At 43.0% G+C, this 26,357-nt stretch overlaps 1 protein-coding gene across 1 annotated transcript in view; it reads right to left on the reverse strand.

Annotated features, from left to right (window-relative positions):
- The window catches only part of csmd2 (CUB and Sushi multiple domains 2), a 223,431-nt gene that overhangs the window by 101,731 nt on the left and 95,343 nt on the right, over window positions 1–26,357 (reverse strand). Inside the window, exons 6-13 of the mRNA XM_041954696.1 lie at window positions 17,471–17,583; window positions 15,672–15,749; window positions 13,434–13,521; window positions 12,261–12,385; window positions 8,961–9,082; window positions 6,606–6,709; window positions 4,581–4,693; window positions 168–350 (exon numbers count right to left, since the gene is read on the reverse strand). Of these exons, the coding sequence (XP_041810630.1) occupies window positions 168–350; window positions 4,581–4,693; window positions 6,606–6,709; window positions 8,961–9,082; window positions 12,261–12,385; window positions 13,434–13,521; window positions 15,672–15,749; window positions 17,471–17,583 (926 nt within the window). The remainder of the gene's footprint in view (window positions 1–167; window positions 351–4,580; window positions 4,694–6,605; window positions 6,710–8,960; window positions 9,083–12,260; window positions 12,386–13,433; window positions 13,522–15,671; window positions 15,750–17,470; window positions 17,584–26,357) is intronic.

Here is a 26,357-nt window from a genome sequence, read left to right on the forward strand (position 1 = left end):
CCGTTTCTTGGATCCAGTGGCACCCTACAATATATAGCCTCAGGAAAAACTGGGGGGTATGAAATCATCTGGTTGTAAAAGTGGCGGTGTCGCAACCCCCTCATCCCCCACGGGTGCGACGCCCGTGGGTGCGCGTGTAGAATCTGAGTAACACAAGGCGAACTTACAAACGCAGCTGGGTTTCTTCGCCGACCACTGGTTGTTCTTCTGACAGGTGATGTTTTTCTTCCCGACCAGCTCAAAGGCAGGCAGACACTCAAAGTAGAGTCTGTCACCATGACGAAAGCCTGTCCCCTCCCGCTTGCCATAAGCTGGGATTCCAGGATCTCCACAACTGCCTTGGTCAATTTCTGTGTTGGCAAAAATAAAGACAAAAATATTCAATATGCAAAACTGACATTGATCGTAAATAATGACTTAAGATGAGAAACATCAATGCGGGTTATGCTAATAAAGACCTGCTCCTGTTACCAGCAATCATAACAGAGATGTAAATGTAAAGGTCAGGCGTAAATTAGCACAAGCCACTTCCCTGAATGTCCTCTATTTCACCTGCAAATTATCCTAACGAGAAAAATAGCATTGCTGAGCATCATGGACAATCATTGCGGCTCTGTAGCAGATGAGTCTCATCTCCAGTTTCCTTTCAAAAAATACCAGATAGACGAGAGAGGCGCAGAGAAGCCGCAGGGAGAGAGACATCTCGAGTTTATTACTGGCCGTAGCCTCCAGCAGATATTGACAAGATACAAACACATAGGTAATAAGTGATATGAAGATGCAGGACCCACCATTAAATCACAACAAACAACACAGTGCTGTTTCCTTGAAGTTCCACGGTTTGTAAATAGCAGTCATTTTTGTCCGACCCTATATTGTGCCAGGACAAAAGGCAACCCACCCGAGTACATTTGGCCAAACCCAATTTCTTTATCTTCTTTTTTATCATTTCCATTATTTATTTTTCTTTCTCTCATGCTGAACATAGAAACCTGCAGGGACAGTCATACAGATTGGAAAATCGACTTCCCTAATCATTCTTTACTATGCTCTCCTGCTGCCAGCTCTCAATAGTTGGATGCTGGAGCTTTCCAGCAGCATATTCCCCTCACGCTCACCACGGAAATCTATGTGCACATTACATGTACTCCACATTATTTCCATCATTTATTACGGGAACACTGAAATTTTTATCTACCAGAGGAACGATTGATGTTAAGTTCAGCGAGTTCGGTGCACAGTCTGACATTTGTTTAGCCTTGCTTTTCCTGACATGAACTGGGTAGCAATAGTTCATCTAAATTATAGTTAAATAAGCATGACATCTTGTGTAGCTCTTGCATCCTGTTAGCCTCCTGACATCACAGAGAAAACACAATTTCCATCACGTGTCTGATACTGTTAAAGCTACTTTCTACATCTGGTTATATATATATGACCTTGGGCAAGATGAGGAGGAAATAATTGAGCAACAGAGAGAAAATGTTCGGGTCTTCTGCTCGTTTTGAGTCAGTGCAGCTTTAGAGCTTGTGTTTCGACCAGATGGGTGACAAACCAAGTTCCTTTTGTAACTATCCAGCACTGCGACACCTCAGAAATAAAAAAAAAAAAAGGGGGGCTTGCTGTGAAGGGCACATGTCCTTAACAGTAACCTCGGCTGGGTAATGCATCCCCGGCTGTAGAGTGTCCTGGGTCTGGTCATAACTTCAGTCGTTCCTGGCTTTGTTGAGACTGTGCATCAAAGGCATTCTCCCTGTCTGGCGCCTTGGCGAAGACTGAATGGATCTAACTGAACGGCTGTTAGCGATGAATGACTCAGCGAAGAGTTCATTCTGGGCTGACGAGACAGACTAGCTTCTACACTTCATGACATTTAAATCAACGTGATTTTCCTATTTTCTCGTCATGCATTTATTTTTAGCATAATTTCCTTTGCCACTAAGTAGTCTTTACTGTCTCTTTATCCTCCCAAAATGTTACTCACTGATGTTGCAAACCTCTCTCTCTCTCTCTCTCTCTCTCTCCCCTACTGCAAATGTATCCCCCTCCTTACTGTGTGACAAACGTTCTCACTTGCGTCGGTAGCTGACGTGGGCACTTTCAGGTACCCACACAAACACACACACACACACACCTCCACGACCACCCTTCTTCCTTAAAACCACACACGCCAATTTCATTATCGCAAGATTTATGCAATCCTCTTTCTTTCGCTCACTCTACTTTCTACTTCTCCGAGGTTGCAGATTGCAGATGGGAATGCTGAGGCATCCTATCGAGGCATCCGGATGGGGGAACACAGAGAGCGAATAAGCTCATCCATCCAGGAAATGATGGCAGGGCCTAATACGATTTTAAACCGCACCGGGGGTGATGCCGGGTATAAATCCATACTCAGCCCTAATGATGATCATCATTTAGAACACATATTTAGAGCTCACTGCTGTTTGGATGTATGGCTGTCCTGAGGCAGCCTCATTCACAAGACAACTCATTGATCTTGGGTGGAAGTCACCTTTAAAAGGGGGAATGGTGAAAAGGAATTTTGAGGTGAGCCTGAGTGAAAATTAAAGAGAAAATATATAAACAGAATGTATGAGATCCAACAGAAACCGCAAATGGGAGACCGCGAAAGCTTTGAGACAGACACAGAAATACGTACATACATACATAAAGCACACACACAATGAGGCATTTGTTTGTCGCTGTAACAGACTCCCTGCAAGGCTTTTGTCAAGCAAGGCCTGTCTGGCTCATGGGCCCCTGCAATTAGACCTTTAGGGAAAATTGACGCAGTAAATAAGCCTTTTGAAGTCTGTGTGTATGTGGTGTGTACATGTGTGTGTCATGTGTACATGTTTGGGACCGTATGCGTGTGTCTCTGTGCATGTTGCGTATAAGAGAGCAGGCAGGACTGAATGAGACAGCATTTGATTCTCATGAATAAGGGAAGAGATGTAATGGCATATTTGTTGTCCCTGTCTGTTTGACATTCCAGCGTAATCCAAGCATTGTAATGGGACTCAGACTCACATTACTGTCAACAAGTACGCTGCAGTCTCCTAAGGCCTAAAACGACAAAAGGACGGCGATAGTCAAGTTTATTGGTACAATCTAATATTGCATACAATGTGACAGGCCCCACATTTCCACCACCCACATTAAAACTGCATATGTGACGTATCTGCAAGCCCAATTCCAAAAAAGTTGGGACGCTGTCTAAAGCATAAATAAAACACAACGTGATAATTTGCTAATCCTTTTTGACATGTACTTGGAAACAGTACATAGGCAATGTATTTAATGTTTGATTTTTGTAAATATCTGCTTAATCTGATTTTGCATGTAGGTGTAAATAATCCACGTTTCAAATTATTCATGCCCAGCACCAGTACAGAGTACTACAGTGGTCAGGTATAGACCTACACGTATGCTTTTACACCGGTTTTGTTTGCGATTTCAGTTGAAAGATTGAGGCCACTGCAGAGTATGCAGCCCACACTCAAATGCATGAGTAAGACGGGAGTGCGTGTACTGGTATGAGCGTGTTTGCAATTACACTTGATGATCGGGCTTAAAATACAAGTAATTGAGAATGCAAATTAGATTTTGGGTGCTCCAATCTGGGAGGTGAAGTGGTTCAAAGCGTTTCTTCCCCTTCATTAAGTAGAACTCATTGTTTTAATTACACTTTGGTTCAGCATGCTGCTCCACTTTCTCTGTTATTTTTACTGATGAAAAATAAGCATCTGTGGGCAAGGGAGAAGACTCGCTGTGCTTCTGAGAGGCAAACGGCAGACTCATCTACAAGAACAACTCTGGCAAATTCCCCATGCTCGCATACATACGCACAGACAAACCGAACACACACACACACACACACAGACTCACGAGCTCACACCTTTTATCTCTCATCTTCACACATGCATGAAAGGACATACACATATTAATTCCCGTCTTTTTTTTAAAGCTCTGACACACATGCATCCACACACACAGACACACTCACGCAGGTACACACTAGGATTAGACGATAGGACAAATTAACAGCTATCTGCTGCATTGGTGGCTCATGGACCATTTATTTTACCAAAATAAGTGCCTTTATTGTCCTGCCTCATTAGCGCACAAGGCATCAAACTTGACAAATCATTTATTGGAAAGCATCATTTCTGCATAGTTGCAAGGGAACCCGGAATTCATGGCTCCATTCACTGATAGTCTTGTTAGCGTATGTGTTCTTGGTGCAGTGTGCGCTTGATTTAAGGGCTTTGTAATCTAGCTGTTGAGCTTCATTACAAAAGTCTTAAGTGTAGCACCTCTAACCCCTATGTTTTTCGAACTAAAACTCAGGTTGATGAATGCAGGGAAGGACAATAGTGTTGGAGTCCGCTGACTGTGTCCTGTCAGAGCCCATGATGTCAGCTTTGAGCAGCGAGTCACAGCGCACAAGGGCAAATGACTAAAAAAGGCATTTAATTCCATGTGAGGTTAGAAGAAAGAGCTGCTTTTTAAAATGCAGCCGGCAAGCCAGCAGTCATCCTGTTGACTGACAACCAGAGCGTTTGAAGCATCCTTACCTTCGTAGGACACCTTGAAGCCCAGGGAGCCACTGGTGTCATCTGTTTTGAAATTGAGCCACATCTGGTGACTGGTGCTAACCACAAGGTCTGGAGTGGTGGTACCAGACAGGCTGCAGAGAGAGAGAGAAGAGGACACGTTTCTTAAACAGACATCTCTTCAAAGATTGCCTTGAATATACTTAACGCTTGTGCTACATATAGTATGACTGCAAGGTGTCAATTGTGAAACCTGGATCAGTTGTTCCAATTATTATGAGCAGTGTTTGCACTTACTGCGGCGAATCTGCTGTCACTTTAATAGCCAAAGGCCCTGCTTCCACTGCATCATTAAAAAACTTTAATGCAAGCAGCAAAAACAACACCTGAAGTTATATATTAAACTATCTGACTTTTCTCATCAAAGGAAAGTGTTCTGAAACTGTTGCAGGCAATTCCAGTTTGAGAAGCCTTTTTTTTTTTTTTATCCTAACCCTTTTATTCGAAACAGTTGGGGACAAGAAAGTGGAAAATGAAGGCAACATCAGTCAATGCCACAGAAGTAATTTAATCCTATTTGAAAAGTAATTCCACCCAACTCTAATTAGGAAGTGTGTAGCTGCAGAGTAAGTGATTAAGGGTTCTAATTTTAGTGATGGCACATGGAGGATGGTGGGAGTACTAAGGAGGTAGTGTCTGGATATGCTGTTGTCCTTTTCCTGCAGCCTTTTGGTAATTTGGTGAGTTGTGGAAAGTTGCAATATGCAATGTGTGTGAGAAAGCACCAGAGTGCACCGGATTATTGGGTTTACCCTTGCGTTCCCCTTTTCTTGCCCTGTTTGCATTTCGTAAACTAAAAGCTTGGTAAACCACTTAAAGCATATGTTGTTGGATTGACCAATAGAATTCCATTCAGCTGAAAAACAGGAAATATTTTTCTTTCTTCTTTCTTTCTCCCTACTTTTATCTCTATAACATTTGTGGCACATTCACACCCAATCCTCTTCCATTATCAAGCTGTCAGCGAACAGCGTCTTTCAAGTGAAGGAAAAGAGGGGATTTGATTGGTTCTGACTCACTGCCTATTAACCACCACATTTATGACTGTGCTGCAGTTGGGTCACATGTCTCTGACCCCAAAGTTGCGAAAAAATAATTACCTACACCCTGCGCGCGCTTGCCTGCACCGCTGATTCCCAAAAATATAGTCCTAAGTTAAAGTGTGCTGATAGCTGCAGTATATTCTCTGGTCCTAAATTGCTCTCGTTTGTTTGAGTGCAAGAGTGCATCCAATCTAAAGGACAGAACTGCTCACTTTCATATCGTAAAAAAGTGTGTATGGACAGAGGGAGTCCCTAATTGAATACGATTAGGTCATTTTCAGTGTTTGTGCAAGTGAGTACACAAAAATATTAAAGTAAGGTAGAACTTCCCTCCATCAACAAACCCCTCCTCCACAAACCTCTCTCTCATTTATCTACCCCCTCCTCCCAGTTCCCACCCAGGCGAGGCAGCCTCGCATAAAAATCGATCTATAAAAACTTTATTAAGGTGGTAAATTTCCGTACAATTAATAACAACATCCCGTGAATTGTTATGGAGCATCTGCTAGCACAAACTCCATTAGGGGGGCATCAATATGCAGTTCGCAATGCCTGCACCACATGGCTGTGATCTTGTTTTTAACATTGAAAAGACTGATGATTGACAATGTGGTGTGGCATCTATTTTTCATGCACTGCTGCATCAGGTGGTGATGAAACGAAAGAGAAACAGCACAGGGGAGAGAGAAAGGGCTGGAGGGTAAAGGGAAAAGAGAGGGTTGCTGCTGGGAAGGGAAGGAGGAGAAATGGCATGTGTTGCCAAATGAAGAAAGGTGAAGAGGAAAAGGGCCGCAAAACACGGACTGTGATTACGTGTGAGATGAGTAGCAAAAGATTTAAAATGGCTGCTGGAGACAACGATGGGGAGCAAAAGCCAAGAGAAGTTACAGAGGACAGAGGGGAGATTAAAGGCAAAATGATGGAGGTCGAAGAAGTCACTCACACGTGGAAGATGGTCTTCTGGTCTCCCACCACCTCACCATCTCCCACCGTCAGGGTGTCGTAGCCTCGCTCCAGGTCAAAATCCTCAAATGTCAGCTTGATCACCTGGACAACAGCGGAGACATCGCCAGGACAACCGTAAATGACAGGTGCTTGAACGCCGCAGACATCAGGTGCAGAGGAGAGACCCCTTTCCATCTGTGACTTTCCATCCCTTAGTCCATCCATCGATCATCTATCAGTCTCTTCTGAATACGTGTCTGGCACAGATCCATTCATGCGTACTATGTAACAGCTGTGTGCGTTGCATGTAAAGCATCTTTTATCAATATATTTTTTCTCTTGTAAGTACTCACATACCTTCATGAGTCCCTATTCATCCAATCACAGGTGTAGTCCATGTCCACAGAGTTTTTTCCGTGTATACGTGACTGAGACTGTTTGTGTATGTAGTTATATTATATTATCAAGTCTGGTGATTATGAACTCGATCCCACTAATCAAATATCTGATTGCCTGTCAGACAGTCTGCACGACCCCTATTCTTTGCTCATCAAATCAGCAGGTTGCAGATACCTTTGTGGCCTACTTAGCCAGACTTACAATGACTTTTTAGTGCATCAGGAGAGGTGGCGAGGGACTTGAGGTTGTCCACAAGGTGAATATATGCATCATAAAGGTGGCACAAAAGCTGTAAAAGATTTATGTATTGGATTTTAACACTGAGGAAGAAACAGACCTCCTCATTTCATCTCATTTCTATGCTGCAGAGAGACGAAGTGGAGCAAGGCAAGACAACTCTAATAAAGGCAGACAAAGAAATAAGGTTTGATTATGATGACGCAAAATGTTGCTAAAGACGAAAAAGCTGGATAATAAAGGAGACTAAAACATGTCCCAATAAAAAGCAAAGCAAAGACTGTCTTTGTCTCCTATTTTAAATTGCCTGCCACTGATTTCCGCCAAATTCCTAATGTTTTCAGAGGACTGAGAGGGCCAGGCCTAATGAAAAAGCTTATATAAATGCAAATTGCATTCTGTCCCATGTTAAACCCAGTGCCTAATGAAAATTGCCAAGGTGGAGAGAAAAGATGGATGGTGTGTAGGCAAAATAGGTCAGATCACTCGATAAATAGAGTTTCCTACCACAAACTCATCGCCCATCTGCCCGCCAACAGGTGAGGCACAGAGGGGGGAGGACTGACAAAAACAGAACCATATGTATACTTAATATTGTTTGCTATCTCTGATGGCATGTCTGACATTTTAGTTGTTTCACAACAGAAACCAGTGTCCCTGCCACTGACGAAAAAACACTTACGAGACTGTCAACTAAAAACAGCTGCATTCAGTGCCCTCAGGACATTTTGAAGGAGCACTTGAACACTTGACAAGAACCCACATTAGTCATCATGTCACGAGGTTGCATTTAGGTCTAGAAGAGCTGTGTCACATCCAGCCCACCTCCCTTTGCGGTACCGTCTCAGTCTCCTGCCTGACCTAACGTCTCCTCTGGCTGGGCCTATGCGCACAGGCAGGAATAGAAGCCCATTACATCTCTAAACAGAAAGAACAGCCTCGCTCCATCTTCATCTGGACCAGACACAGAGCGAGAGACAGCCCAAAGTACTGTTGTCTGTTTCAGCAGGCTGCCCGCCTATACCCAAGGGTGTCTGTGTGTGTGTGTATGCATGCAAGCAAAGGGCGGGGCTGGGTGGGTGCGCATTGTGTCTGACTACCCCCTTGCCTCGCCTCTCACCTCACATAGCCTCTCCTTCAGTCGGCGCAGTGCAATAGGACAGATTTGTAAAACCATTTTGTTTGAGTTCAGAGAAGGATATTTGGCAGGGAAGCAGCTGGGTGGCCTTGAACACAACTCCAAAGTCAATGGCCTGAACAGAGTGGCTATGACACTTTCATGATATCCTCTGAGCATGCTCTCAAAACCTCTCCATTACTCCTCCGTCCGTTTCATCTCTTTTCTTCTCTCCCTCACCACAGGTGTTTCTAACAACTCTCTTTGTCTTCCGCTGGCTCAGCTCCAGTGTTCTTCCTCCCCTCTTTCATTGTCCTTATCGCTCACATTTCTCTACGAGGCAGCTCCTGTCACATGGTGTGTTCAACAGGCCCCAAAAATGTCCTGTGGCAGTTATCAAAAGTATAAAATGAGTCATGTGTGTCAGAGGAGAGCTTCCTCTGGAGTCCCTAAAAGGTGCGAACACACCAATCAGCTGCTTTTCAGCGCGCTGGCAGCTAAACACCTCACTTAACACACCGCTGGAAACAGGCGATTACGGCAGCAAAGCTAAATTAGCACTGCGCCGCTGCCTTAAATCCCACGTTTAATGACTTTTACCTTAGACGTGTCTGTGGCAGTGATGACCCACGTGCAGTTAGCATTGTTGTCATACTGCACCGGGTAATTTGGAGATGTGATGACGCCGCTCGGTCCTTTCAACTGACCTCCGCACATTGGTGCTGCAAGGGAAGACACAGGAAGAGAGAGAGAAAAAAAGTTCTCCATTATACACCACAGAAGAAGAAGTATGCGTCCAACCCACTCACGGGTTGCATGTTTAATCCACAAGTCACAATGTTGTTTGGTTGCTAATTGTGCCAATGTATCCCTGAACCACCTCAACTTCCACCTGTTAAGGTTCCTTATTACTCACACCTGAAATTGTATTTCTTTCTGTTAGCATTGCAGACAATTGATTCCTATTTGCATTCTTCTGTATTCATTTCAAAAACCCCTGAAGGCGGGCTCAAAACCCTCAACTCAAACTTTACCAAGCGACATGAACAGCATCCCAAAGAGTGCCCGAATGAGCAGAACTGCCTGTGCAACCTTTCAAAATGCATTTGTTTAACTTCCTGTCAGCCAGCGTTGCTGTATAAGGTTGAGGCTGTTGGGCAAATGCTCGGCAATGATAACTTGTCCTTTTTTTTTTTTAAGCCATCATCAAATTACGAAGCAGAAGAGTCGTCCGAACAAAATCAGCTGCTGTGCACCCTCTAAACACTCGACTGGCCAATTTAATGTGGCACCATGAAAAATAGACTAATGAAAGATTCAATCAAACCCATAAATCACAGAGTTTTTGCACAGGTCTAAATTATACTGGGGACTTGTTTGGTCTGCACATATTGTCAGGCTAATTTATTATAACTATAAAACAATGTAGATAACATCAGACTGCCTTTATGATGCTCTGCTATGGGGTTGGGTGCTGCCAATGTAGAGCTTATGTATGGGAACGTTTATCATGGTTATAAAAACAAAACACACCTTAGTGTCACACCTTGATACTCTCATTGAAAAGCAGAGGTGGGCAGTGAGCAAACCTAGCTTTAAAGGACAATGTGACTTTTCTATCAGGGCCTGAGGGTACCTGCATGGCAGAAATGGCGAAATTAAAGCAGAATAATTTTGCTTTAAGGGAATCGAGTGTGTACGTATGTGGGGGATAACCTTTGAGTATTTGAAAGGGCCTACCTGAGCACGCTATCCAAAATTTTAATGAGTTAAGTCTAAGAGGGTCCTTGGGGTGGTTCAAGGCCCACTCAGTGGCTCCATGCTCCACCCCTCTCCCACCAAATCACCCCTATTAAAATGTAAAAAGAACTTTGGCGAAGTTGAGGGGAGAATAAAGTAATTAATTTGAGTTGTGCTGACAGTGAGGGTGACCTTAATGAAAATAATACAGCAGTGAGGAAGTCCACTGAAGCTATCGTATTTTTTTTTTTTAATCACGGGGATCATCATGCTTGATATACTCCGCTCTGTGTGTTCTGTGATAGACATTAAAGTGCAGCAGGCCACCTTGCAATAAAAGTCCCCGACGAAGAAGAATTGCGGGAGCGCAGTGTGACCGGAAACAAAGCGCGGACGAAAAGGCAGCCACGAATTTCATTCCAGGAGAATGAATTTAGAGCCAGAGATGAAGTTTTTCCCTCTGCTAATGATAGTGCTGTTCAATTTAATGATGACTAATGCTTATTCAGGATACAGATCTTCAATTATTCCTGGATGATGTTTAATCATCACTGAGGCAGAACAAAGGCACGGTATCAAAGGTTAAGCGAGGATGATGGGATGAGATATTCTTAAACGGCGATTTGCCAGGCGTTGTGGATGTTGTGACAATCTTGAATGTTTCTTAAAATAAAACTGAAAACCAGCTGAATGCGATAATGTGACCTGCGCTCCAAAACGACTCAATCGCTTTTTTAGTGTTATTTTTTTCCTCCTAAGAACAGGAGACAAAAGTTTCAGTACAAACGAAAGGAAGCCAAGCACTATCAACCCCCCCTTCTGAGATCGTGCCCCCCTCTCCTTAGTGCTGTAATTTAATTTTGGTACAATTGGGTCGGTCCAACACAAAAGAAAGAAATGGGGGTGCCTGTGGAAAGCTGGATGTTTGAGAACACATTAACTGAACAACGGTGACCTGCAGGTGATATGAAAGGGGATAAAAAGCTGCAGGTGATTACATGAGACAAGAGATCATGATGTTCAACAGCCCTGATGGGGAAATGGTACAAACTGGCTGACACACGTAGATCTTCCTACAATTTCTCATGAACTCTCCAGTTAATGCACTTTCTGATGTTGTGATCCGTCAATATCTCCAGCTGAGAATTGTTGCAGAATTTGTTTGGCTTTTTTAGTTATCACTCTGTAATTACAGGCCCTTTTTGGAGTAATGACAAAGCATTTAGTGCTGTCAAATCAATGATACAAATAGTGAAACTCCACCAGACCTGCCAATTTAAACCTGCGACAAATGATTGTTTTGGCCACTTGGGCTGTTTGGGGCTGAGCAGGTCGTGCTCAGTGCGTTTTTAGAATTTCTTCACTGAGGCCGGCTAGGTTAGTCATCACAAACCTGAAGCCTCCTACCGTTCAAACGTACAAAAAGACTTCATTTAACTATTTTTCTGTCTGTATTGAGTGCTTTTAGATCGGTAGTGACAATCAGAAGCCCTTGAATTGAAACCATGAAAAAATCCCCACCAGGAAACAGTGGCGTCAGATATTATTCTAGGAGTTCTGACTACTAAACTGAAATATTAAAGCAGGGACCAGAGTGCAGAACATGTCTTATTAATTGAAATTTCTATATTGGGTTTAGGATTTTTTTGCTTTTAAGCTCTAAGCGAACATTACCACCAAGTTTAAATAAAAAAATTCTGTCCTGCTTCAAGGAATACATTTCACAAATTAGATACCCGTCAATTGAACCAATTATACTACCAATCAAATCCACCATCAATCTACTCTGATTTCACTGAGGCTGAAAACTGAAACTGAGGAACATTGGAGGGAACGCTGTGCAGGGAGCCTGACTGCTCTTCCTGCCTGTCACAAAATGGTTGGAAGTGAGGAAGACATGACTGATGGGCAGCACTATGCCGGCATGGCTAAACAGCAGGAAGCAAAAGAATGCTGGCCAAAGGTCAAAGTCAGTCCAGTCACAATATAACAGTGAATACTGAGTCAGTGAAACAGAGAAGAAACCCACACAAAATGACAGCGCGCTCACAGGTAAACACATCAAAATCAGGGCACCTGAGTATGAAAATTCAAAGGTCACACTGGGGCAACCTCCACCGCACACTTGTGCAGATGATCAACCCACGCGTCAGTCTTTACCTCTGCAGATGGGCCGATCGTCGCTCCAGCCTACATAGCTGTCCGTCACTCTGAGACAACTGATGCTCTTCGAGCCCTGCAGTTCATAACCTTCGTCACAGGAGAAATGCACTGTGGCTCCTCGCCTGCAGTTAAATTGCATACAGGAAAAAAACGCGTCAGCATGACAAAGACCTGCTGCAAAAGTCACAATTTAGCAGTGGGAGTGCAAACGAGGTAAGAGAAACAAGAAAATATGTTTGCTGGGGGGAAAAAAAAATACATATATTTTCTCAGACTTCCTGGCTGTGATTCCCAAAACTGCTGCATTGTGGGAGACGGATGGTACCCATTTGTCTGTGTTACAGTTGAACATAGAGACGATAGATAGAGACAATAGCTCTGACAGGAATGAAACTCAATAATCCCCACCGGTAATATCACCATCCCACAGAGGCAGCCTATTAGTGTGCATTGGCTCAAATGGTAAGGTATTTGTAGTGGTATGCACATTTCTCTATCTGGTTTGGTTGGGGGGCTTTATGGGGCTTGACATTTGGCAATGCACACTATGCTACAGCACATTTCCAGATGTAGTCCACCATTTTCTTTTAGCAACCAATAGTCTCTCCAAATTCCAAACTTTTCTCTCAGCTCATGGTTGATTAAAGCTTAACTGCAAGACAGATAACACTGGATTACAAATAGGTTGTCCTATTATTAATAGTACATTTTAAACATTTAGAAACCAAATATAAAAAGGCTACTACTTCCAAGAGCTGAAATAATAATAAGCTGATGTTATTCAATTTTCACACAACACATTAAATGCAGAACAAAGATCACTCTCATACCACTTACGTAACTTGATTCGGCCTTGACGATTAAATGAGAGAACTGAAAGCCTGGATGTGTTGAAGGTTCACGTTATTCATTTGAAGAATTGTGACAAAAGTCACATAAAAAATAAATGCAATAACTGCAACGAAGCACAGAAAGAAAATACCTCGATATTTCTTTCTCAACCCACGTACTGTACATTCATAGTGTATAACTCGAGCCAGTATATAGTCAAGTTTTATAGCCAATACAGCCTAAAAGGTTGTCACCTCAGGAAAGTGAGGTCTTACAAACCTGATTACCATCTTTTCTCCTGAAATCTTGTTCCTGAAATCATTTTTCGCTTGTTTTTACCTGAAGTCCGAGCCTTTTCTTTTTCCTCGATCCGGGATCCCCGGGTCTGGACACATGTTGTGTCCTTGCGCTACACCCATCTGAGACACTAGTGGGAAAAGACAGAAAAAGATTAGGAAAGTACAGATTGTTTAATCTAAGAGAGTCGAAAGAAAATGTTTATTCTGGAAATTTTTCATTTTGCCGCATTAAGGAAAATGTTCATACATTTTTTTTTTAAAATGTGCGCAGGACACTTGCCAGCATGAAAACAGTTGAGACAGTCCTCTAACCACACCCCAAATTTAACAAGAGGAAATATTGCCATTGGACAGGTGGCAGGACATGACTAAAGTTTAGCTACATGTCTTTGTAAAAGTCTTGACAAACATGTTTCAACACAAAATGCAGATAAAATGTATTCAGGCTTGTTCTTCCGGAGTTCGATGTTGTTCACTTTCTGCCCTCTGGTGGTCAACAGTCACTCCACGTCGCTTTATCATTACAGGGCAAATGCAAAGATTAAAAAGGTTGATGAGAGCGGTTGATTTTTGCACTGCACTAGCTTTGCACACATCAACTCATTCGGCACACACCCTGACAGTCTCCCTGCTTCAACATTTGTGCATAATCCTGGTGCGCTAGTCCGTTGTGTCACTGGGTGAAAAAGAGAGGAAGTTAAAGTGCCAGAAGGGGGTCAGATAAACCAGGAGATCCCATCTGACTGACTGAGAGGGACCAAAGGTCTGCAGGACCAAAGTGATGAGACACATGCTCACAGACCAGGGTCAAAGTTTGAGGCGAGCCAGCAAAAAATCGAAAACAGCAGAGGTGACGAATGAAAAGGCAGGAAAATGTATATGTATCTGCAACTGTGACATACTCACATCTAATAGGAGATAGCAGTTAGCCCCACAAAACAGCTGACTGACCCCTTCAGCTTACTGACCCCATCTTTGATGCAAAAATGTTAAGATTATTTTTGGAGGATTCCTACAGCAGTTCAGTTGTTCAGGAGATTGACAATTTTCAAGTATTGTCATTGTCTTAGAAATGAACTTTTCTGAAAATGTCTCATTATATGTCCATCAGGAGTCACAGTCAAATCATGTAAAATCAAATAAAAGACTGGTGAAAGTGGAAGAGGGTAAAAAAAATAAAATAAAACGCATTAAAGCAATGCAAATGAAAGAAAGACGTGATTTGTCTGAGAGACATAAGGACTGAAAGCAAAAGGTAAAGTGGGAGGTGGAAGTGGATAAAATGAATTGTAAATGGCCTTGAGGCAGGATTACCATTAATGCACTTCTTATTTGTTCAACAGGTTGTGCTTAAACCCTTCGACATCCAGCTCTGTGTGCCTCTCCATTCAGGTGACTCATGGCTGTCAAATTGTTAATGTTACAGATGTTTCAATAAAGCTTGAGAGAATAATGAACGGTGAACTCAGACAGAGGGCGAGAGAGGACGAGGGCGAGGAAGGCCGCTGCCGAGGAGAGAGAAACCGATGCAATTACCGCTGTCCATTTGCTATTAGAGCTGCATCTCGAGCACAGACTGTGTGTCCTTTGTGTCTGCACCTCTCACAACAGTCAGCATTCACCCTGTTCTCTGGTCAAGAAGTAAAGAAAAAACTTCTGCGCGACCTTGAACAATGGTTGAGACAGGTGAAAAGGACTGTCTGGCATCTTCTCCAGTACACAGACATACAAGTTGGGCAGACAGCAGGTGTTCTGTATTAAGACTGGTGGATTTCACAGGCCCATTCACTGCGCGACAGTTGTTTTATCTCGCGCCGGGCCTCGACTCACTTGTTTATGTAATTGTGTGCAATGAAACAGAAAGGTCAGCTCCTGCTGCAGCTATACCTGCTGCTTACCCAGGAGCGAAATGCTTAAGCCCTTAACAGCACTGAGGACTCCATGTCATGATAGCGGCTGGTGTCGGTCTGCGGTGCTGTGAGAGAAATGAGTTGCACTGGTGGAAAGTGGACATCTGACATCTGACCATTTTCACAACACATAAGGAGAAAAAGCTTTCTTACATCTATATTTGGTCAGAACACGTCAGTGATGTACTTAGAAATACAGCTTTTACAACAACTTTTCCAAGCTTTCTGATGAAGATGCCATATGTTTTGCATTTTGTCACACTGTGCCAGGTAAATCTTTTAAGGGTAATGTTGAGTTTCTCCCCTGATGTTAATTTCAGCCCAGTTCATTAGGGAAACTCCATCGACAGTTATGGTTTGTGACTCACACACTGATATCTTGTGGTGGTTGTCTTTGCTGGGCAACATCTTCACCCCTCGAGACTTCAGCTCAGTCATCTTCTTCACTGTGGAGGAAAACAGACATATAAGACCCACACATCTCTCTACAACACGGACATGTTTAATGTGAGTCCACTGAAGCTACACATTTGGTTTACACAGAAGAAGGAAGCTCAACAATGAACAACATTATCATTAGATAATGAGGATTAGAAAGCAGAGTATATGAGGAGCAAAACCACTCATTTCTATACAATAAAAAGATTAGGTTTAAATTATTGAATTCGATGGTAATTGCAGAGAAAATAAGAAAAACAAAGCTGTCATAGCACAGCAAAGTAAGAGCCTCATCTAAATGCATATTTATTCATCAGTTTCGAAAACACCATCAGCATTGTCTGTGCACCCCTTCACACTCATCCTATTTAATTACTTTAATGCTTCCTTACAATGGAACTTTACTTGTTTTGCACAAATGTGATTTTTATCATTTGCTTAGTTTCAGCTGCAAAGTAATTCAAAGCTAATCTGAGTCATGTGTCAAAAGTCTGTTTGTTATGTGTCTGGAAGAAAAATCTCAATGAAGAAGCTATTTTCTGATTTGTTAACCTGATTGAAAAAAAAGAGGAAAGAAGGGTATTATCAGGTTTCTAGTGAGGGGAAGAAGCCATTATGTGCAGGGTTTGTTGGGTGTGGGGGTTTGTGGGCTGTTTAAAATGATCATCAGTCATTTCATCACTCCAACAGGCCGCAGCTGTGGAATCATGAGAGGTGTCATCACAAGAATGGCTGTTGAGGGGGGGTGGAGGAGATGGAGTCAATGTTTAATCTAATTAAAGTATTAGTCCCCCATTTCTCTCTGATCTTCTAAACATGTTTATCTAGCGGTTAACCTGTAAACCCGCAGGCTCACCGCCTTTTCTTTCCCGTATTCCTCATCCCTCTGCCTCTCTCTCTCTTCCTCACTGCTCTCTCCTGTTTCTCTCATGCCATCGTCTCTGAAATTTCCAGCGGATGGCTGGAGGTGAGATCCTTGGAGATCGCCTTTTTTGTGGAGGAACTAATCATTTTTCTCTGCTCATCCCTTCTCAAAGCTGACCCCTGAACCTTGAAGAGTAATGGGATGAGAAACGGACGCGGGGGGGGGGGAGACGGGATTTTGTGTGCAGCGGCGAGCGTGTGTGCAAACAAGGCAGATCCTGATCGTTGAAGTCAATGGAGGCTTATTTGCAATGGAAGCAAGATGAATGACATCAGTCTATTGAGCTGTTTTCCTTTCTTGATTGGAGTTAATAACATATTGATAGTTTTCCTGTTCTGTTTTGTCTTGACAGTGGTACAAAATAAAAGGCACCAGGGTCTCATTAAGGCCACTAGTACTTAATCCCCTAGGAGCAAGCATGTGCAGTGTCAGACTATATTAAAATCATTCTCTCAGATGATTAGATATATATCATTTTCCATGAGGAAAGCTCATGGAGCGTCCAAAATGATGTGACGAGTTCATCCTCTGGCCAGCAACTAGATTCTTCCTATTTCTTGCCTATGAGTGGAAACTACTCTCTGATTTTGGCACAAGAGAAAAGTTCAGTGGGTCACTGCAATTATGAGGATTTATCCTTTGCGGGAGGGGGGCAGCTTTAGATCTAATATCATGCAGCAAATATTTGCTCATCCTTCCGTACTAAATGAAACCTGGCAGACACGATAGTCGCGAATTTGATGTGATGTTGTTAAATTATTAATGATCGTCCTTTTGAAATATCAAAAGCTCTCTTTATCTTACCTTGGTACTGGGCGCTGAAACCTCTCAACTTGTGGTTGCCATCAGAGGTGAAATGCAGCCGAAGCCAATTCTTGCTGCTAATGATGGGCGAGGGGAGGTTGGGGCCGGTGAACCTGGAGAGACAGAGAGACCGGTGCTTTAAATCATAAGCGATTTAGCACACGAGTGTTTTAACATATAAATGTGAAGGTCGCAGAAGGCTGCAAACTACAGAAACATTTAGCACATCCTGCACAATCATAAATGGATTTAAGGTTAAAGGCTAGTTATGTACCAATGCCATCTGCAGCATTGGTGTGAGCACTGCTGCACTTCCTGAGTACATGGACTCTGACTTATCCTCAAAATGTTGCTGTGTTATGCATATTATACCTTACTGTATGAGTTACTGTAATTGATGCACAAATCATTTCTTCTTCTCCTTGTTTTGTTTAAGGCTTATTTGAAGATAGAAAGTAATTTCCCCCTCATCTTTTATTCACTCTATCAACTGCCACTGTAAGAGAGGATTGTGCTTGCTTGTGCTTCTGTTTTGTGCCATAAAGCAATTATGCAATCCATCAGATTTCCAATAAAGTCAAGCCCAATGGCAGACGGTATATTATGGAGGCTGGCAGAACATGCCAGTCTTCCCGGTGATTGTCTTGTTTGTTTATGGTAATTATACTAATGTTTCAAAATTAACGTGGCCATGACTTTGAGATGTTAAAATGCTTCACCTTTAAGATCTATTAAAGGGGGGGTCTGGTACTCAAGATGACCTGTAATGTTAACGACTCTTAACCAAACTCCTGATGAAAATGAGGCCAAGACAGACCAGCACTGGCATTTGCAGAGAAAGGACACTCCTTTTATGGCTTGAAAAAGCAATGGTGAGTTATACTTCACAAACACTTATAGTGCCTCCTGATCTGTATGCTAATAAGGGCTATATCTTACCAGGCACTTCTTCACCTGTTAAAGCCAAAGTCATTTGGGGATACATCATGTTTTAGCTTGAGACACACTAACACAGACGTGCACACACATACAGTATGTGCACTTCACGCTCACATTCACATAAATTCCAATTCCCCCATTTGTAAATTACATTTCCCCAACTATGCGCACCTCATCTTCCCAACCGCCATATCTGCTTCACTCTATAGAGTAGATACCTACTGGGGCCAACCTCCAAACAGCTCTCAATAATACCACTGAAGGAAAAAAAACAGGCACTGGGGGGAAAAAAAGGAGAGACGAAGGGAAGTGAAAATTTGATTAAATAATTTTTGAAAAATGAGAAAGAGACTGGAAAAGACGTATGAGACATATTTTGCAAGCTAATAACTACTCTTCTGTGATTGCAGAAACATTTTTATGCACTGATGCCGCAGGGACAAAAGCTGAAAACAGCTCGAAGCATGCAAACCAAAAAAGGCAGGGATCTACTATGAAGAGATATCTAGTCTAGTGAGGGTGTTTGGTGGAGATACATAACTGACTGCACTGTAGAGGTCTCCGAGGATCAATTAAAAGCAAGTGGGTTTCTGGCAGTCAGAATTAGCCTTCATTTTGATGAAAACAGAGCACCCGTCATTTAGAAAATAAGTTCTCGCTGCAGCGGGGCCGCAGCCTCGCTTCTTCAGCTCGACTTCCTAGTTAAGCTGAACGCAAACTCACCTGGAGGGTCACACACAAAGAACAGAAAAGACTTCTGAAAAGAGTTTTGGGCAGCAGGAAGGACAAACCGCAAGGGAGAGATGAGACAATGAGAGAATGAGAAAGAGAGATGGTACATCAAACTGTCAGCGATTTGGCTTTTTCAGCCACACAGCAAGCAGACAAGAGGAAAATAGAGCAGAGTGTAGAAGACAGAGTATGTCACAGACGAAGCTTAAACGTTTTCTTCCTGCCTCCAGTGGCTGTTTTCTGCATGCAGCTGACAGCCCCCACTTGTAATTCAGCGATGCCAATGACCTCAACCCCGGCTCAAGACATTTCCAAAGAAGCAAGCTTCACTAATCAAACAGTTACGTTAGAGTCGCAAAAGGTTAAGGTCAAGGTCGGGAGCACGGTTGGAGTCAACCCTATTTCCTACCCAGTGACGGAGATCCTTTTAGCACTAACGCAGAGGCCTTGATGAAAAGGGTGTGTGTTTGGACGGTGTGAAGGCGTGAGTGTGTGAAAGGTGAGTGCTCATCACAATGAGTGTGCACCATGTGCGCTGCATGTACGTATGTATGTATGTATGCTACAGCTCCTGGGGCGTGTTTTGGGGACGAGTTCCAAAATTTAGAAATGAAACTTAAGTTATTGATCTGACGAGATGAACACTTTTTCCGCCTGGAGGCTGATGGATATATGGCAGAAATGTGCAGCCATGTCATACAACGGTGCAAGACTGATAAAGTGAGCTGGCGTGCCTCAGGAAAGGCTTTATCACTCAAGAGAAAGGGAAAGATGAAGGGGGGGGTCATGTATTGTCTGGCACATACACATTTGGATTGGTGCTACTAGGATGGAGAGTGCCAGAATCACCTCCGGCTCTAAGCACATAGCTGGTCCTGAGACAGCTCAAAGTCCTTGGTGCTAAATCTCACACCAATGAACTGCAGCATATGATCCTCACGACCCACATGAAACACAAAGACCTCAAGCCAGCACCGAGATTTGAATACGTTGAGTTAGTCCCCTTTGCACCATAGGGCCAAATGAAAACTTCCCTTTGAATTAAAGGGCAATTTGAGCTAGAATTATCTTTCATTACCCCACAACAAACCAGCTGACGGCTGCCTTAAGATCCTGATAAACAGCGGCAGTGGCAAAGGATGAGGAACTGATGGGTATTCCATTAAGGATTAGGCGATTAATAAATATGGGATGAGGGATGAGCAGACCAGCGTAAATACCATTTTGACCCAAAGTCACCTCTGCCTTTCCCCCTTTCACTGTCCGCCCCTTTTTTGTGCTGAAAACATGAAAGTCGGAGGCTGAAAGTGACCGCGGGGAGCAACAGAAAAAGCCCTGAGCTGGCTGATGGAGGTCTCCTGAAGGGTGTCGTGGTTACTTCCTATAGTTCCTGTTCTCTCCCTCTCTCTCTGTCTGGCTGACCATATTAGATTTTATGCGGAATTGTCTTGAGAGTGCAGTGCTAAATCAGTTTCCATTTCCAGGCCCCAAAGCTCCTCAGTCTGAGTCAGACTTTTGATGATTGTCCAAGAAATGTATTTTGGGCAAAGGCAAGGTGATGGAGGCAGCCAGTGGTGCTCTCGACTGAGGGGACTGAGCTGTGAACCACACACTGACACGCAGAGCTTTTGGAGAAACAGCTCGGTTTTGATGCAGCTCTTTTACTTCCACTGATGCTGCACAGCGGCAACATTCACAAAAGAACTGAAATGGTTTAACGGTTACACAACTTTATAGGCAACATCCGAATTGCGGATATCAGAGTCAGATTTGCAAATCCTTGTTACTAAGACTTGTCTTTTCACTGTCATATTATGATTGAGGGTCTTAGGAATATGCAAGACCAGTCAAATCCATTTATGTAACACCAGCAGAGAGACGCTTTCCATAATGATGTGATGTGACTCATTAAATTGAGTCAGGATTTCAGGATTTTTGAACAAAGGTCGTCGTCATCAATTCCACAACCCTCCCCGGTGGAATGGGTCTTTTTCTGCTTTATATTCATCTTTTAATGTCATGTCATGTGTTTCCTGTTCAAGGGGCGAGGTGTCAAACTTCTCTATGCATAATCAGTAAGGGGCGGAGTTTAGGTGTCAAAGGTGACTAGCTCCGCATTGGGATCAAACACTTTAAATCACCGCTCATCCAGAGAGATATGGCGTCTGATGGCCGTATGCGTTCTTGTGTGGGTGCCCGCATGCGTGCGCTGGGGAGACGGGCAATTCTGGACAAAGAACGTCCCCGTTAATTGCAGCTACTTAGGCAGATCAATCAGAGCTCTGCTCAGTATGCAGGTCCTGGTCTTTACAGCAGACCGGGGGTCAGAGTGACTTTAAAGCCAAAACTTTCAGCATTTTAATGAGGCTATGTGAATTATAGCACAGGCCGGCCCATCCAGATGTACACGCAGGCACACACACGCACACACTACCACCGGCAAACACTCACAGTAAACGCGTATCGATAAATTATTTCTCTATCTCTCCCTCTCGCTCTCCTCGTCATTCTCTCTCTCTCTCTCTCTCTCTCTCACACACACACACACGCCACATCCTTCGGAGGTAAAACTAATCAGTGTGGAAGACCCTTAAGTCCAGAATGGCAATATAAGAGCGCTGCCAGTGGAGCTGTAGCTGTGACCTTCAGATGTGACCAAGAGCAGACATACACTGGAGGTTTAAATGAACCACCAGAGCCCCCTGCTCCAAACAACAGAGACCCCTCAACACTGTTCATTCATTTCTTCAAACAATAACCACCCTGGCAGTAAAAACCATCAACCTCACACTATAAGTTAAGGCCAGAGTATTATGAGAGGCCTTCAGGGCAGCCATGTCTCATGAGTCTGTGCCTCACGTTACACTTCACATTGTAACGTGACGCCACACTTTTAATTGAGCAGGCTGAGGCACAGTTTTAAATAAAGTGAATATTTTCACAACTATTTATTGGAGTTGACTGACGCCCTGAGTGCGAAAACAAGGCACTGCAGAGGAAGTTGAAACCTTTGCTGGCTGAGCCAGTGAAACTGCAGGCCCATCAGAGCCAGCATGCCTACTTTTCCCTTAGACACCCTGGTCCAACATAGCCAAGATGTCTGTTCTTCTTCCTCTCTCAGCCCTCATGTATTATTCATGGTCAGACCTCTGGCCCCATCAGAAAGCCTTGTTAAATCTTCTGAGGGATTCCTTTCTTCCTCTTCCCACAACTCATTTTCTGCCCTCACAGAACATATAATATGAACACTGATTGAAAGAAATTTCCTTTTGGGAAGAACAACGCACCAGCCTTCATCTTGGCTCCCTTTCCCTCAATCTTGTTCTTCAAGTCTATCTTGAAGCTTCCTGCAAACACACTTTTGTGTTTAAGTCATTTTAAAAACAATCATAATAAAGCTGGATGAAAACCCACCTCAAGCTTTCAGCTAACTCTATGGGTACAACTGCTGCATGACCTTGTCATGATCCTGCCATCAATAACCAATCTTCAAACGCACATTTCCTCCTCAATCTGGACTCAGATCTTTTCACAGACAGTAAAAGATGAGGGCAATACGGCTTTGATTGAGGATATACTCTTGCAATTTTAATAAATATGCAAATTAAAGCTAACCTCATTGGCTACTCTGCCATGCTGTTTCATTTCCTTCACCAAAGAGAAATGTATAGCAGCCACACAAGCACAAGTCTCAAGTCGAATGTGAACCTTTCCTCACAAGGACATGATGTTCACAAACAACGTGTCACGTCTGTCAGGGACATCAGCATAGTCACAGCAGGAGTTAGGTGGAGAACGGGTCCACATGAGGTCAGCAACAGTCGTGGATAGTTCATTTGTACAGTCAACTTGGATTGCAGTCATTACAACCTACATGAAAGTTAGAAGCAAACTCTAAGGAGTGACTGAGATCAACTGAAGACCAGACACCCGTTTGGAGCTTGCTGACCAGTAAATGGAGGCTATTTCCTCATCAACTGTTGCTGAAGTTGCTGCATTCGCTTGCGCTTCAAACGCCGGATCTCTGGTTAAAAAGCAAACCTACACTTTAGCTATAAATCAAATCGATGTCTCGCATGATACTTGGCTTTGGTTTGCTTTAAATTTGGTTCTGTCACTATCTGTGAGGTTGTACACTGGCATCATTTCTCAGGATAATCTGAAACATGCTCTTATGTAAAGACATTTAAAAGTTACATTCTCCAAAAAAAGATTCCCTAAAATAGAAGAGGGTGACCCTCATAATTCATCCACCAAAGCTGGTTTTCAGTGAATCTGTATAAAGCGTTCTTCTTGAACCACGACCTTTCCACTGCTGAAAAATATGATGATAACCTTTTGAGATATTTTGATAATAGCCAGAATGGCGTGCAGACAAGCCGTAGAAATGGGGCAGAATCATAAACTCAAGCAGCTCAATTCATGGAAGTAAAGAATTTAGTGCCACTTGCTCTGCAATTGATCCCAGCGTCAGAGTGATTTATTGCTCTTGTTTAAAAAGTCAAGGTGGATGTAGGCAAAGTCACAGAGAGCAAAGCAATAGGACTGAACTGCTATTGAATGGACTGAGGAACAATGCTGATGAGGAAACCATACAGAGCCTAATGGCTTAGATTATTGAATGTTTGCCTTCAACAAAATGACCCACACAGGCACAAATTACTTGTTTGACTGAGATGAAGCAAAAGGCAAACACAGACACCGTCAAAGTGCTGGCCACTCTTTCCATTTCCTCCCTTCTGTTTGATTTCTGTCAAACTGCGCCGACACAACGCTTCGCCATCATCACCGAGGAAGGCTGCTGAAGACATGCACGCACCCTAATACGCAAACACACGAATGCACACACCAACATCCGTCACGTCCCGCATCTCAAAACAACACGCGTGCACGTCTCAATAGGTGCAATCATCTGTAGGTGGTATTGGATCTGTGGTTAACGGGACAAAAACAAATGAGTTTCCAAGGTCACTCTTAAAAGCAGCACTGATAATTGAACCCTCCCCGTAGATCTATCAAACACAACAATAAACAAACGCCAATAATATCCCAGGACCCATTACAGAGACATCATCCATCTCGTCAACGGGAGGCTTGAGGCCATATAGGCGGAGAGGAAGAGGCGAGAAAGACAACAGTGACCGTCGCGCTGTGATGGAGAGACGCCGGGAAGGAGAGGCAGTCGGCGAACACAAATTTAAGGGAATCATAGTGAGCATCATTTCAAACAAATCACTCTCAAGGCTGAAACATTGTGACCGCACGCGTACCCTTCTACTATCATCAAAGCCCACTGAATGACTCTGACAGCAGCACTTCCAGCGTTCAGCTACTTACCTGTATCTCCCACGAAGCAAGCCAAGCTCTATGACTGGTCAGAGGCAAATGGCTTTTGAAAAAAAAAAACAAAAAAAAACAAACAAGAATACAATGAGCTACAGAGCCAGTGTCAAGGACTGCAATGCAAGCGCTGCACACTGAGGCTTCAGAGGAACTGCTTGTGCATACCTCTTCCTTCAATGAATGCATTTGTCTCACTAACAAGCATTGCCTGCGTGGAACAACCTGATGCAGAACTTCTGGTTGTCTGGCAACCTCGTGGCCATGATGCAACCCCAGAAGTCCAGGAAGTCTAGTCAAGCAGAAGCCTGACACCTAATCCTCTGCAAAACCCCAACTTGTTCTTGCACTTCGTTTTTTGTGTGAATATAGATAGATATACAAACAATAAATCAGGACTAGGATAGCTATTCCCCCTGTTTCCAGTCTTTATGCGAAGCTACTATAAGCATATTAGTGTATTGATGAAAATGCTGAACTATTCCTTTAACATGAACTTATTCTACCAGCAGACTGTCAGGTTAAGATTGACATCTATGCTTCGCTGGGCAACTTCTCCTAACTCTCCCTCTAACCCCTTGTGGTTTGTATGTGCGCTGTTAGTTTTTCAGAGTGAGTCTGAGATGACGCAGTATGCGAAGAGACAGGTGAAACCATGCTAATGATATTGATCTTGGCAACACTGTCAAATCCCCCAAACGCGGCCGGCACATTGTATTCCCTCGATACCAGAGCATCCTAAAATAACTCCTTTGTTAGAGGAGAAGCATCTTCGGGTTTTTGCATGCACCTGTTTGTATTTATTTGTGTATGTCTGTGGATGCATGTCCATGCACAACATGCACCCAGATGAACATGTTTAAACAGGAAACATGTTAGATGTCAGACGTTTCAGATGCTCCCAAACTTTGTACTGATAAACTGTTACTGTATATAAACTTTTACATGTACAGAATTTAACTCAAATGACTGCTGTTCGTTTCAGGAAATGCCAAATATATTTATCATTTTTTATTATTTTTTAGGTTCCATGTGGTCATTAAATGCATGCATGATTTAATAGGAACCCATTAGTAACAGGAACCAACTGGCATTCATAAAACTAAACGGCATATAAGCCCATGTTGCTATACAATCTGCTCCTGTGCACTTTTTATAAGCGCTGTACGTAAAGGTTGATATAAAGTATAAAGCAAGCTAATTAACTACAAGTGGGGAAAATTATAAACTAATAACGACCATTAAAATCCATCTATGTTATTTAGAAGGGCTATTTGTGAGGAATTCAAGTTAATTTTTTTTTTTTTATTTAACCCCTTTTTTACTCAGCAACATACGCAAATCCTTACAAAACAATCTACTTGAATAAGCAGAGAATGAGTGTGAGAAAATAGACTGGCAGAGGATTCATGATAGGGAGACATTTTTATCACACCAGAGTGCTTGGAAAAAACATCCACCATGTCTATACTTGTACATCATTTCTGGATTCAATGGCTACTATCCACACACTTCAGTTTTACTCTAAATCACCCACTCCTTCAGTATATACAACTACTATTTTAGCTCTCACATCTCCTGCAATGGTCTCTTATCTTTTACTACTCTTAGTTATCAGTGATTCCTTACTCAAATCGCACATTCCGCTTTTTATGGCATCTTTTCAGAGAGACTCTGGAGAGGCTCTCTGAACAGAAATAAATTAGACTAAAACGCTAGTCTGTGCCAGTGCTAAGTTGTCGATAGCACCGACATGGACACAGTGCCGTTTTTGTGTCAAGTCTATTTTTTGTGCTTGTATCTGCTCCAGGATCTATATGCTACCGCTCGCAACAAGGTGGGTGGAGTAGAGCAAACGAGGTTTGCGATTATGCAG

Source organism: Chelmon rostratus, chromosome 16 (assembly GCF_017976325.1).
Source record: "Chelmon rostratus isolate fCheRos1 chromosome 16, fCheRos1.pri, whole genome shotgun sequence".
Classification (NCBI taxonomy): Eukaryota; Metazoa; Chordata; class Actinopteri; order Chaetodontiformes; family Chaetodontidae; genus Chelmon; species Chelmon rostratus.